The 12686-nt window shown below is 49.4% G+C and overlaps 7 protein-coding genes across 7 annotated transcripts; 4 read left to right on the top strand and 3 right to left on the bottom strand.

Moving 5' to 3' along the window:
- Positions 1-904: 904 nt before the first annotated feature.
- Positions 905-1451, top strand: EDB91DRAFT_1063371 (histone-fold-containing protein; the record flags this gene model as incomplete). Its single annotated transcript, XM_041314609.1, has 3 exons — positions 905-1045; positions 1097-1345; positions 1398-1451. The coding sequence occupies 3 exons, from the start codon at positions 905-907 to the stop codon at positions 1449-1451; spliced, it is 444 nt and encodes a 147-aa protein (XP_041170081.1).
- Positions 1452-1781: 330 nt separating this feature from the next.
- EDB91DRAFT_162945 (ribosomal protein L14-domain-containing protein) lies at positions 1782-2858 on the top strand. The gene is made up of 4 exons (XM_041326277.1): positions 1782-1884; positions 2103-2139; positions 2192-2262; positions 2329-2858. The coding sequence occupies exons 1-4, from the start codon at positions 1879-1881 to the stop codon at positions 2617-2619; spliced, it is 405 nt and encodes a 134-aa protein (XP_041170080.1). The 5' UTR covers positions 1782-1878; the 3' UTR covers positions 2620-2858.
- On the bottom strand, positions 2794-3700 carry EDB91DRAFT_1255599 (uncharacterized protein; the record flags this gene model as incomplete). The annotated part of the gene is made up of 3 exons (XM_041324009.1): positions 2794-3096; positions 3154-3519; positions 3587-3700. 3 exons carry the CDS (start codon positions 3698-3700, stop codon positions 2794-2796), a joined length of 783 nt encoding a protein of 260 aa, XP_041170079.1.
- A 106-nt stretch (positions 3701-3806) lies between these two features.
- Positions 3807-6705, top strand: EDB91DRAFT_1172489 (uncharacterized protein). Its single transcript, XM_041320258.1, has 9 exons — positions 3807-3878; positions 3949-4167; positions 4221-4965; positions 5018-5164; positions 5217-5274; positions 5327-6099; positions 6147-6367; positions 6424-6480; positions 6540-6705. Exons 2-7 carry the CDS (start codon positions 4002-4004, stop codon positions 6343-6345), a joined length of 2088 nt encoding a protein of 695 aa, XP_041170078.1. The 5' UTR covers positions 3807-3878; positions 3949-4001; the 3' UTR covers positions 6346-6367; positions 6424-6480; positions 6540-6705.
- Positions 6583-8781, bottom strand: EDB91DRAFT_1240084 (Oligosaccharyltransferase 48 kDa subunit beta-domain-containing protein; the record flags this gene model as incomplete). The annotated part of the gene is made up of 14 exons (XM_041321956.1): positions 6583-6743; positions 6895-7076; positions 7141-7205; positions 7232-7357; positions 7409-7432; positions 7457-7472; positions 7513-7595; positions 7617-7724; positions 7772-8020; positions 8045-8073; positions 8122-8226; positions 8291-8329; positions 8358-8434; positions 8765-8781. 14 exons carry the CDS (start codon positions 8779-8781, stop codon positions 6583-6585), a joined length of 1281 nt encoding a protein of 426 aa, XP_041170077.1.
- Positions 8782-8981: 200 nt separating this feature from the next.
- EDB91DRAFT_1240083 (UV radiation resistance protein/autophagy-related protein 14) lies at positions 8982-10565 on the bottom strand (the record flags this gene model as incomplete). Its single annotated transcript, XM_041321955.1, has 5 exons — positions 8982-9213; positions 9343-9865; positions 9921-10208; positions 10255-10442; positions 10501-10565. 5 exons carry the CDS (start codon positions 10563-10565, stop codon positions 8982-8984), a joined length of 1296 nt encoding a protein of 431 aa, XP_041170076.1.
- A 1378-nt stretch (positions 10566-11943) lies between these two features.
- EDB91DRAFT_1255596 (uncharacterized protein) lies at positions 11944-12553 on the top strand (the record flags this gene model as incomplete). Its single annotated transcript, XM_041324008.1, has 2 exons — positions 11944-11960; positions 12028-12553. 2 exons carry the CDS (start codon positions 11944-11946, stop codon positions 12551-12553), a joined length of 543 nt encoding a protein of 180 aa, XP_041170075.1.
- Positions 12554-12686: the final 133 nt, after the last annotated feature.

The raw sequence follows: 12686 nt of genomic DNA, 5'->3' as shown, positions 1-12686 counted from the left end.
CAAAGCTCGTGCAGCAGCCTGATACAGGACGGCATTCTGTCCTCGGAGGGTTCTCTGGCTGTTGTAGTGGTGTCGAGGGAGTGTCGACATGAACTTGAAGGATGGAGGTGTGAACAGGCGTAACGTTTGAGAGCACAAGCGCAGGAAAGGGAACGGCTTCGGTGGTTTCAAACAGAGCTTGAGGCCCACTACTGTTTTGAGAGCTCTTTTAGACCCTCACGTTTTGGAGAGTTCTGCGAAGGTATTTAGTTATTATCAGTTACTAACGGCTGACCACAGATAAAGGCGCAATAGGCGCTCACCGGCAACAATCACATGCTGTGAGAGATAGGTCGAAGTGATCAAATCGGAACGCTGGGAAAAGGAGGTAAGATTGGCGACTCACGGAATATTACAAATATGATGCCATGATACGGCAGGGCGTACCATCATACATTGAATAAACGGCGCTGCATCAAACTCTAGCTGGCTGACTGGTTAGTACGCGCCTCCACACGGGTGGCTTATACGTCCCTATCACCTCTGCATGTATATGCTAGAGCTATGCACCTGCCACATTGAACGTACGTGTTTCACTCGGTGCCGCCGCCCCGGGAGTTGAATAGAACGTAGGCCCATCTATCGTCAGGGGGAAGATTGCGAGCACGTCATGTATGAAATCCGTCCGAGTAAGTGGTGCGAATAGATTTACGAGTGAGCGGCGCTCCCATGTTCTTGGACCCGGGGTGCCGTGAAGTACTGTTTTGGGAAATGCCGCCACCGACGGTGGGAACTTCACGGCATTCCATCGCCTTCGAAGGTCAGCAAAAGTCGCTCTGGTGGTGACGAATATGACCCTTTCAGTAACCCTTCAGCTAGCGCTGAGCATACGCAGTGCTAAGTATTCTCGCACTTATCGGTCGAAATGTCAGAAATTCAACCCATGATCGCGCCTCAGGAAGATGGGTCAGGTAGTATTCCAGAGACTGTACACGAGCCGCCGCAACCGACGCCCATCACAGACCAAGAGGTGGGAGAGTACCGCGAGCAGGACCGATTCCTACCAGTACGCACTATCATCCGTCGGGCTTAATGGCCTTGCTTACTTGTTCAATAGATTGCCAATGTCTCCCGTATCATGAAGCAGTCCGTTCCACACACCGCTAAAATCGCCAAGGATGCCAAGGAGTGCGTGCAGGAATGTGTTTCAGAGTTCATAAGCTTCATTACCTCCGAGGCCGCTGAGAAATGTCAAATGGAGAAGCGGAAAACAATCGGAGGAGAAGATATTTTGTACGCCATGGTGTCTCTAGGGTTTGAGAACTATGCAGAAACACTGAAGATCCATCTGGCAAAACTAAGACAGGTGCGTATTTACTCCGTGACATACTGCCTGTGTTGTATTAACACTGCGTCAGCACCAAGCAGGATCTTCGTCGAACCCCCGACAAGAGCATAATAGAGATGATTGATCACTCAGTTTTCGTATCCTGTAGGGCCTGTACCGTTCGTGTACCATTGTATCAACTGCTTTCGCGATGCCTACATGTGCCTCTAACACTCCTCACCTTGCCACTTTGTCCGTTTTCAATTGGGCAACGCGCTTGGTCTCCGGCATTGTGATGCGATGCCAGAGACAAAGCGCGTTGACTCACTCACGGTGTTTGCGTTCCTCATATATCTTTTTGCTTCTCAGCCCACATTTCCTTGACACATTCTCGCTGCAGTTAACAGTATACAGTACATGTCCAATCGATTTGTAGATCCACTATAGCACGTACTTGCTTTTACGGCATCTGAAATAATCATCTCGGTAAATCCCGCGCCAAACTCCGACAAACCATTCTCAACTGCACGACCAGCATCAACGACGTCGACGGACACCCTCAAGCAATCCCTATGACTGTAAGTCGCCGTCCTTTTGTTTTCAGAACCCTTGATCAAGAATCGCGCCGCTTCCGACATGCCTTTCGATGGAAACTGGTCGAGGTTAAGATGGATGCAGGCGTTCACATATCCGATGTAGTTGATGCATTGGTGGAACCCGTATCATATGGCGCATACCAATCGATCATTCTCTGTGCTCATCTGAATCAAAATCTAATATTGATATTCCCTTGTAGGACTCAACTTTCAAGCGTTTCGTCGAAGTTGGACGAGGTACGATTGGTTCCGACTCGACGTTGCACTGAATGAGCTAAATTGTTAACAGTGGTCCTTCTCAAGTCCGGCCCATTTTCAGGCAAGATCGCCATCATTGTTGAGATCATAGACCACAACCGGGTACGTGCAATATATCATATCCCAGAAAACTCGAGCTGTTCTCACACTTGTCCTGTCAATGTATAGGCAATCATCGATGGCCCAACCACCGGCGTACCGCGCCAATCCTTCCCCTACCGCCACCTAACCCTCACCCCTCTCGCTCTAACAAAACTTCCTCGCGGCGCAGGGTCTGGTGTCATTCTGAAGCAGCTGGACAAGGAGGGTACCATTGCTAAGTGGGAGTCCTCGACATGGGCCAAGAAACGTGCTGCCATGGAGAAGAGACGATCACTGAATGACTTTGAGCGGTTCAACGTCATGGTCGCAAAGAAGCAGCGGAGAGACGTGGTCAGGAAGAGCTTGGCGAAGGCATAGATGACGCTGGCACTGCATGGATACAAAATATTTGACATCTTGATAGGATGTCGCATCGCATTGCTGCATGATCCACACTTCTTTTACACCTGCTTATGCCTACCATGATATATGCATGCACCATGCCCGCGCTATATTGCTAATCATTCGCTTGGAAGTAAGATCTGCTAAATATCAACTAGTCGGCCTCTGGTCTTGAATGATACCCCTTCTTGTTCTTTCAACCGTTGCTTCTGCCTCCACCTCTACGAGGGCAGCCGATGCCCAGCTATAAAATCCCCCCTTGTCAAACGCTTCTCTAAGACGCTCCTCTGCTTCTTTCCAATTCCATTCTACAGGTTCCGATGCAGAGTTCTCCGCTAGCGAAGAATCATCACCACCGTCTTGGTGAGGTTCGGCTGGACGATATATTCGGTATGAGAGAACGGGTAATTTGGTCAGCACTGCATGGCGCAGACGTTCCGCAAATTCGTTGGTCTATAGGAAGGATGGGCCTGAGTTCCAGAAGAAACCCCATAGAATGGAAAGACGGACATCACGAGCATTTAGAGCTTTCATTACTCCCCAAATAGAGGCCGTCGCACCCAGCGTCACAAGAGCCGTAGCAATGCTGAATGCTTTGAAGGTGTACAGAGGAGCGTTGAAAAATTGTTCGCCGCTATCTGTATTCGATACGGGTAGATTCAGAGGTGGCGGATGGGCCGGGACCCCTCTCAGTATTGGTTGTGAGGTAGGACGGGATCGTATTGGGGGAGAATGTGATTCGAAGGGGGTCGGTGGAAGTCCACGCCCCCTTCGACGAGGCGCTGTAGCTTCTTGAAGATTCTGGGCAATAACACCGCGCCTATACCGTCGTAACATGACTATCGGCGCTACAAGGGCCACAGACGAAACGGTCAGCTGCAATTACCAGTGCATATGAACTGAGTACGAGGCCATCCAATTGATGTATAACCGGGCTACTCACCAAGGTCACTGGAGCCCATTTGGGAACTTGGTTGTTGGTTCCGAGGATACTTGTCCGTAGACTAGCAAATCCGTCCTCCTTTGCATCGTCGGAAGACGGCGTTGGTCGCGTCATTCGCGATGGTAGAATCTCGCAAAGCGAGAGGAAAAGTCGAAAACGAAGATCACGTGGTGTCATACAGATTAAACGCATAGCAAGTTCTTAGTTTTCTAGGAATCATCACGCCTGCAGGGCCACGCACAGACGCTTAAGTTGACCACCAGGTGGTAATTTGGATCAGATTCACTTCAAGGTAGGTGTTAGCTTCATGGTACCGTTCGTGCACAGCCTCTAAGCACCTATTTTATTTTGTCACGCAATAGCACCCACCAGCGTATATTACTTAGTCTTTGACTTGTCTCATCGTTGACGCACGATGTCTGATCCACGATTTGCGCGGTTGAAGACCGACCCCCGTTTCCGACGCCCCAAGAAACACCAGTCAAAAGTTGTCGTCGATGAGCGTTTTAAAGGAATTTTTGACGAAGACGGGTCTGGAAAAACGAAATTGAAACAAAAAGGCAAAGGCAAAGAAAAACTGGGTGCGCTTCACACTTGATCTTCTGCTGTTCCTCACTTCACAATGTGCCTACAGGCAGAGTGGATAAATTTGGTCGCAAAGTTTCCGGGACTCATGAGAAAGACACCCTCAGGCGGTTTTATCGACTGGAGCATGAAAATGAGGAACCAGAGCCTCCGACCTCTACGCTACCTGACTACGCTCGTGGCGGCGTCCTCATGGAATCCTCAGAATCAGAGGTGGAAAGCGAGGGTGCAGGCGACTCTGACGAGGAGAGCGATGGCCCGGGATTTATCACGTTAGGCAGAGACCTCGATGAAGAAGGCGAGATCGATCTTGATGAGAGCACCTTTGCCGATCTGGATGCGCAAGCTGCTGCATATGCAAAAACAGTTTCAGAAGACGACAGTAAAGAAGCTGCGGAGAAAACCAGAAGATTGGCTGTTGTTAATCTTGATTGGGACCATGTCCGCGCAGCGCATCTTTACAAAATATTTTCGTCACTTGTTTCGCCGGCTGCGCCTGCTACCCTTCCAGCATCTGTACCAACGCGACTCGAGGAGGAAAAGTTTGTCAAGAACACGAAAAGCGCCAAGGCAACGGTCGCAAGAGGGAAGGTGCTGAGCGTCCGTGTATATCCAAGTGAGTTTGGGAAAGAGCGCATCGCCAGGGAGGAGGAGGAGGGACCGCCTGTAGAGGTATTCAAGCAGAAGAAGGTAGAAAACGAAGACGATGTCAATGAACGGACGATTTACGAAACTGGAGACGGAGCGGACTATGATGAAAACGCTCTGAGAAAGTACCAGTTAGAAAGACTACGGTGCGCTACCTCTTAAATGTGTTGGTTGCAGTATTCAACGAAACACTCAAAGGTATTATTACGCGATTGTTGAATGTGACACCGTCGAAGCTGCTGTGCACATTTACAACGAACTCGAAGGTACTGAACTTGAGCGTTCAGCAAATGTATTTGATCTTAGCTTTGTGCCCGATGAGATGACATTCGATGAAGAATATCGGTGAGTCCAATTTGGTATCATAGGTCATTCATCTAATCGGGACCACGCACAGCGACGAGGCAATAGATGATCCCGGAACGCGGTATCGAGCCGTAGAGTTCGTGACAGATGTAGGGGGATTCCATCGTCATTTTTTATTTTTCACCTAGTTTTCGCTCTTAGGCTCTCCGTCATTCAAAAGTCAAGCTCACTTGGGACGATGATGATCCGGAGCGCAATCACATTACTAGACGACCACTAACCAAGAAAGAGATCGACGAAGCCGACTTCAAGGCGTATATCGCATCCTCATCTTCTGAGTCCGATAATGATCCAGATCCTGCGTCGAAGAAGAAGAGCCAGAAGAACGCCCAGAGAGACAAGCTTCGTGCGTTGCTTCTTGCCGGAGATGATGACGAACTTCCGGAGGGGTGGGGTCGGGATGATGAGGCGGGACAACATGACGATGTGGACATGGAGATCACCTTTACTCCTGGTCTCACTGAGGCCAAAAATCCTGGGGACGAGACGACGATGGAGAAATATCAAAGGAAGATGAGGGAGAAACGTAAAAAGAGAAAGGAAGAGGTCAGAGTGAAGGCTACGGCAGACGTGGATATTGAAGGTGGACAGCAGTCCGGGAAAAAGGTCTCTTTTGATGACGACTTTTTCGAGGGCGCAAGTGACAGTGGGAGCGAGGTTGAATCTGAGGCGGAGAAGACATCGAAGTCGATGAAGCAAGTTTCGAGAACACGGGACGCCCATGAGCCAACGCCACGCCAGGATATGAAGACCATCGACAAGGCGGAGAAGAAGGGCAAAAAGAAAAGGGGAAAAAAGAAGGCGGACCATGAAGATGATGAAGTCGAGGATGAGTTCGTTGTCGACGTTAAAGATGACCGGTTCAAGGCAATCCACGAGGATTATCAATTCGCCATCGATCCCAGTAATCCTCAGTTAGTATCGTCCTCTGCGTTGTCAAACGGCGCTGATATATTCACAGCTTCAAAAAGACAAAAAGTATGGTGGCCCTTCTTGATGAACGAACGAAGCACCAAAAAAGGAGTCGCCCTGAAGACGAGAAAAATACACGAGCCCCCGCAAAGGTGGATGACACCAGCCTCAAGAACCTCGTGGAGAGCGTCAAACGGAAAAGTGCAGCGGCCGGTCAGGGTGGATTGGGGAAGCGGCGTAAGCTATAGCCTCGATTTTTCCATATTTATTGTGAGTATGAGTAGTCTACGTCCTGGATTTAATCACACGACTTACTGGCGTGGTAGCTCCTCTTTTTCTGCATATCATGACGAGTGAGTAGCATGTCGCGACAGTGAACTACAGTGAGTCGTATTCTGATTTCGCATTGGTGCAGTGCGGTTGATGGCAGATCTTGGAATAGAGTAAATCTCAAATACTTGAATGCATAAAATATGACTGAAGTACTATGACGCAATTTTGTAGTCTTGTTGTAAGCTTGAACATAGAAGCCCTCGAGCATTTTTGGTCTGCACTGAGCCGCTGGGGTTTATCACAACCCCATTAGATGGTGGTATATGTGAAAAATCGTTGTCGAACTGCGAAAACTCAAGATCCAGAATCGGCACTTGTGGGAGTGGTAGGTCATGAAAGCCGATGTGAGTTAGAGTCGGATCTGCTAGCTTCAATGTCCTCGAGAGCATCCAGGTGTGAAAGAAGTGGATATATATAGTTTTGTATCTGAGACAGAATGGAGAGAGAGAATGACTGCTCAGCACCTGGATGCCTTCTTCCGCCTTTGACGTCTCCTGCAAGCCACAAAGCAGCAAAGAGAAAAAATGCGACACTTGTGCTGATGGCTCCTGTGTAATGTGGCCACGCGGCGCTCGAAAAGTGAGGGTATCCGTCATGCCTCGGCAGCACGACGGGGACAGTTGTACTCGATGAGAGGCATGAGTAGCTTTGATTAGAAAACGATTAGTTTGGGAGGTTGAGACGAAATAAACAAGTTGTTGTTGACTCACCCCTTCCTCTTCCAGTTCAAGACGAACTTGAAAATACCGTGCCTGTCAGGAGCGCGAAACTGAACCTGGTTGTACCTGGGGAGCCGGGAACAGGCGGTAGAGAAGTGCGGATGTGAGTGTCAAGCATCGAGAATTCCAACTGCGAGTCGTCGATACTGCTGTAAGGCCTCCACGTCGAGGTCTTGCTGTCGTGTGAAGAGATATGCGCCATGTATACCTGATACAAGACGACATATTACGATCCACTTGAAACGTGCTCGCAACTTACAATTTCATCGTTGATGGTATACATCTAGGGCCCCTCAGTTGAGCTAACACGATTATGCCCGACGCTATCAATTACGCAGCGCAAGCTTTCCCTAAAAAACCCACACAGCAACATCCCTCGCAAACTCCGAGTTTCCAGACGGCGTTCCAGAAGGAGCCTCCTTCCTCGCATATTCGTCGCTGAACAACTAAGCGCCGCCTGCAAAAACGCTGCGGGAGTTTACGTTCGTCTGGAATCCGGTGACGAGGCCCATCTGACTGCCCGCCCATAAGCCTTCACCGCCTTTCGTCGACGGCGGCGTCTCCGCCGGAGCCGTCTGTGGAGTCGGCTACGAAGCTCTGCGGGTGCGCGGAAGATGGGGACGAGCATTGGGCTGCTACCGAGCGCACGTGGGGCGCCGGAGAACCAGGCCGGGAGGATACCTGGGGTGAGCATTGGAGATGAGCTTAGGATGGGGACAGGGATTGTGGTTGGGTCAGAGAGAACGGGATGAAATGAGATGAATGGTGTTTCTGGAGGTGGTGGAATGAGTGATAATTCGGTTACGAGTGATGTGAGTGGGGTTTGTTGAAGAGAGCGCGATGAGGTGGTCGGTTTTCTTTGAGAGGAGCCCTACGAGCTCCTATGAGCGACTACGGGGTGATGCATGATGTCTTGTGCGAATGCTGTGAAAGAATTAGTAGATTGATATCCAGGAGTAACTCTGAACTTACATTTTGTTTCTGGTGCAAAATGGATGACGTGGTCAAAGTTCAGCACGCCGTAGTTGGTGATTGCAGGACTGACGTACTTGAGAGCACAGAACGTGAGGTTATAGCCTCATTCTACCAAGCGCGGCAGAGTCAGCAAACGCCATATAGCATTCAGCATTCAGCAACTTACTTTCAAGTCCACCAAAGAAGATCGAATTGTTCTCCCTATCTAATAACGGGTCGAGCAACACGAGAACCTACGAGAACCGAGTCCCCAGAACTCGATGTCGCAAAGCTGAGCCTTGCAAACGCGAGCAGACTCACGAGCGCAGAGCTGATTCAGAGAAGCCTCATAATACCTAAGATCGATATACCGTTGACGATTTGTGTCTGCGGACGACAAGTTTCTGAGATCAGCGTCAACAAGGTCGCGCGCAGACAAGAGCAGACAGCAAGTTGCAAGCGAACCACTGGGGATCCGAGTTAAAGTTCGATCCCACCTTGAAGATAGAGCGACTCTTTCGATTTCACTCAGTGCCGCTACTCATCGATGTATCTATGTAGGATTGCTGCCCTGAGGGGACACCGTGACACGCTCATCTTTTGCCGTCAGCAATCAAATCAAAGACGCATCTCAAGACGCACATATACGACTACAAAATACATGGATACCGGCACCATCATAGGCCTCTAAGTTGATACACAGCTAGCAGGATAAGATATAGACCAATGCCGATTGTTTATATACATGTGTACTCACCAAAATTAATGCAAATCCATGGTCTCGTGCGATCCACGACGTGAGCCCATAAACCGAACTGTCCCAAACATCTATAGTCACCACCCATCTAATCATCCACCGTCTCTCCCAGCTCATCCATTTATCCAAATCCCTCTTCGCCCCCAAGCTCTACCACATCCCAGCCATCTTCTTCCTCCACGATGCGTTCACTCCTCATTCTTCCGATGCCAGCTTCTTGCGCTGAACGTCCCGGGCGTATTCGTGCTGCTCGGGCAGGACTAGCAGCAGTGGCTTGCAGGACCTGGGCAAAGTCGAGCGTGAACGAGGGAGGGGTTGGAGGAAAAAGCAGCGGGGTGGTAGAATGCGACCGACTGAAACGGGTTATCGTGATGTCAGTCAAAGAACATCGATTTTGGATAAAAAAATGTACGAGAACGAATAAACAATGAAGGAGAAATAGATCGCCGATGGCTCGAAATATGAGTAAAAATATAACTTACCGCCCAAGCTCTCCGCTGCAACACACAGCCCACAAATTACTCAATGCATCGCCTGCCTGGGACAAAGGAATCTCGACACCTTGGGTATGAGCAAGATAACACACGTTGTAGAGAAGCATCGCAAAGCCCGTAGTGAATGATTGGTTTTGGCTGTGTGCTGGGACTTGTTCTGGAGCTTCCGAGTCAGCTAGTGAGGCGGGTGGAGTACGGGACGGCGAGGAGGAGGGTGAAGATGGTGTAGATGAAGGATTGGAGGTGAGGTGCAGAGGGTGTTTAGCTGTCCATCTATGCGTGGGAGGAGAGAATGATGAACGAAGAAGTTCAAGCAGTAAGCGAGGAGAGTAGACGCACTTTGCCCAGGATTCACTCCCTCGTCCTGCTCCGATCCAAGGCATACCAACCCCAAATCTTCTGCAGGACCACGAAACTTCAAAAGGGAGTTTGATGCCTAGGTAGAAAGTAAGAAGTCCCAGAAAGTGAATGGTATGAGTTATCACGGCGTTGATGTGATCCGGTGGGTATCCTATGATACGTCTTGTGTGGTCAAATCCTTGGTGCAGTAAGCACTTGTAACGTACGTCTAACATCTCCTGGTACTGGCAAAACCAATCCACCAATAGTCCACTCTCCCCTTGCGCCTGGTCGCCCGCCCACTGCAGGTCGTCCGCCGAATTCGACAACGTGAAAGACCTCCACTAGTTCTTGGACAAGGCCTGAGCGTGCTCTAGCAATAGTTTGACTCAGCACAGAAAGTTCCTGAGACTCCTTGGTGAGCGTTTGTGATTGGGGTGGGAGGAGGCGTGCGGCGTTAAGTGTGCGTCTGCGCTGAGCAAGGGACTCTCGGAGGGTACGAAGGCGGTCGCGCTCTAGATAGGTTAGAACAACACACGTGAGTCAGGGTAAGACACGCACTGCTCTCACAGTCTCTTCTCACTTTGGCAAGACCATCTGTTAATTGATCGAGGCTGCGGTCTGCTCGTGCAATGTCTGAACGAAGGAGGCGACCCGATTCGATAGACTTGAGTGCACGAGATGCACGAGCAACATGCTCATCTCTGTCCGAGGAAAAATGGTGAGTTTGAAGGCGAAAATCGCGTAGACTGCATGCCAGGCAGGTCAGCGCAGGGTGCCATGCTTCATGACAGGTATTTTACGTACTGGTTTCTGAGACAGTTGGCGCAATAGTACTGACGTTGTCTCAGCTCGCAGTTCTTACACTCCATCGCATCTTCAGAAACTTCAAGGAAGGGTGTTGTTCAGTGCGGGTGCCACTAACGAGTCTGAGAGGCTGCAGCTTGCCACAGGCACTGGATGACGTAAGGCAAATTCAGGGCTCCTCGAAGCTCTTTCAATTTGAGTGGTATTCAAGCTACAATTGTTGCTACTCTTGAAGAACCTGATGCATTGCGCGGATGTGAGATTGCCAAAGTTAAATAGTATTCCGAGCACTACCGTGCCATGCAAGCTCAAAGGTAGTAACAACAATTCAGCAGGCATAAATCAGGACATCACTTCGAACACTTCGTAAACTTCCATTTCGCAGCGTCAGCCAGCTTGCTGGTGAGCGAGAGTCATACACATCTCGTAAGCGGCGGAGGTGGAAATAGATTGCTCAGGACCTACGCTTTTCCCATCAGTCTGCCAGTACTGACCAACATCATAGTACTCCCACGTCACCCTGAGTGTTGAACTCGATGCTTGAACCTGCGCCAATTGCTAGTCGCTAGAAGTACTCACCGAAACGTATCATTTGCGTCGCTCTCCAGCTGAAGGGCGTGCAGCGTGCTTTGATAATCAACGTAAACCAGTGTGAATGTCTAGATACCAGGGGAAATCTCGCACATAGGAGGAAAAGGCAAGCTTACCTCCGTTTTGACACAAATAAAGTCCTTCACCTCAGTCATGGTCACTAGTGCAGTACATCGAATCCATTGGAGTAATATTACAGGCGAGGACATCGCGCCCACAGGTAAATAACTTGTATTACTTCTGTTGTCTTTCGAGACCTTTGTCTAATGGTGCATGATGATGGCAGTCTGGTGCTCGTGCTTATACTGACATGGGTATGTGGTACATGGCGGCTCCGGTGAGTCACTGAACTTGGTATGAGAACATTGAACATGACTTGGTTGGTATACATCCAGTGTTGTATAAAGTGAGTTCAGGCGAGTGGTGCACGAAGCGGGAGCTAGTAGAATAAATATATCTCAGGCTCTATGAAAAGACCTCAAGTAAGAGCGGGTAAAGTACCTAGTAGAATAAATATCTAATGGTATGTTAGCTCTTTAGAATAACGCGAAAAATATATGAGACTTACATCTCAGGCTCTATGAAAAGACCTGAGATGTTCTAACAACTTGTTCGGTCCTTTATAGTACAGATAGGATAGATAAGTAAATGATAAGTCAATTGTCCATCACTTATAGGGTCAAAATAGAAATAGGTTTCAAACTTGTGAAAAAATATCTTTTAGCGGGCTGGTATATATCATAGAGGGTATTGATAGGATGGATATGAGCCAACAATTAAGAAAAACAGCGGTTGGATTGTGGAGATATGTTCAAAATACCGATATTTGAGCCAACCTCCCATATCACAATAATGCTGACCTCTGGAAGGTCTGGGACCATTCCCAATCGATTCACAGGCCTCAAATACCTATCTATATGTGCTGTCCGTCTGCAGGGGTGCAAACGTCCCCGTCCCCCTCCTGCCTTATTGGGACGATTCTCATGTAAGCGTCCCCCCGTCCCCCTTCGCACAGTCCTTTTTTGGGGCCTCCGCCCTTCTTTCGATCGAAATCCGTGCTTTCTCCGTCGTGGGAGCGTCCCCGTCCCTTTATGGCCGTCCCCCTCCCTTTATGGCCGTCCCCCTTGCCGTCACCTCTTCTGCATTTGCATCCGTCCCCCCCCCTTATGCAACCGTCCCCGTCCCTTTATGGCCGTCCCCCTCCCTTTATGGCCGTCCCCCTTTCCTTTATGGCCGTCCCCCTTTCCTTCATGGCCGTCCCCGTCCCTTTATGGCCGTCCCCCCTTGCCGTCACCTCTTCCACATTCATGTCCGTCCCCCCCTGTCATGCGAGATGGGCCGCGTTCTTACCGTTCTTACCCCGGTTTCATCGTATGACTCGACCTCATCTTCGTCTCATCGCTGTGCAGCAACATATAGAGTCACTGGCATCAGGCATCAAGGGCATCCAACATCGCACTGATGTCGCTTATTTTGCATGCCTAAACCTTGTGATACAGCTGCAATGCCTGCTCACCCCTCATTTTCTGTATTTACCTGGTAATAATTACATAGGTGTATTGCTACATACTTATATGGTCATTTCAGAAATACAT

The sequence above is a fragment of the Suillus paluster genome (assembly GCF_016628075.1).
Source record: "Suillus paluster strain FC165 chromosome Unknown EDB91scaffold_147, whole genome shotgun sequence".
NCBI lineage: Eukaryota > Fungi > Basidiomycota > Agaricomycetes > Boletales > Suillaceae > Suillus > Suillus paluster.
Note: the sequence above shows the minus strand (reverse complement) of the source record. Positions and strands in the feature narration are given on the sequence as shown.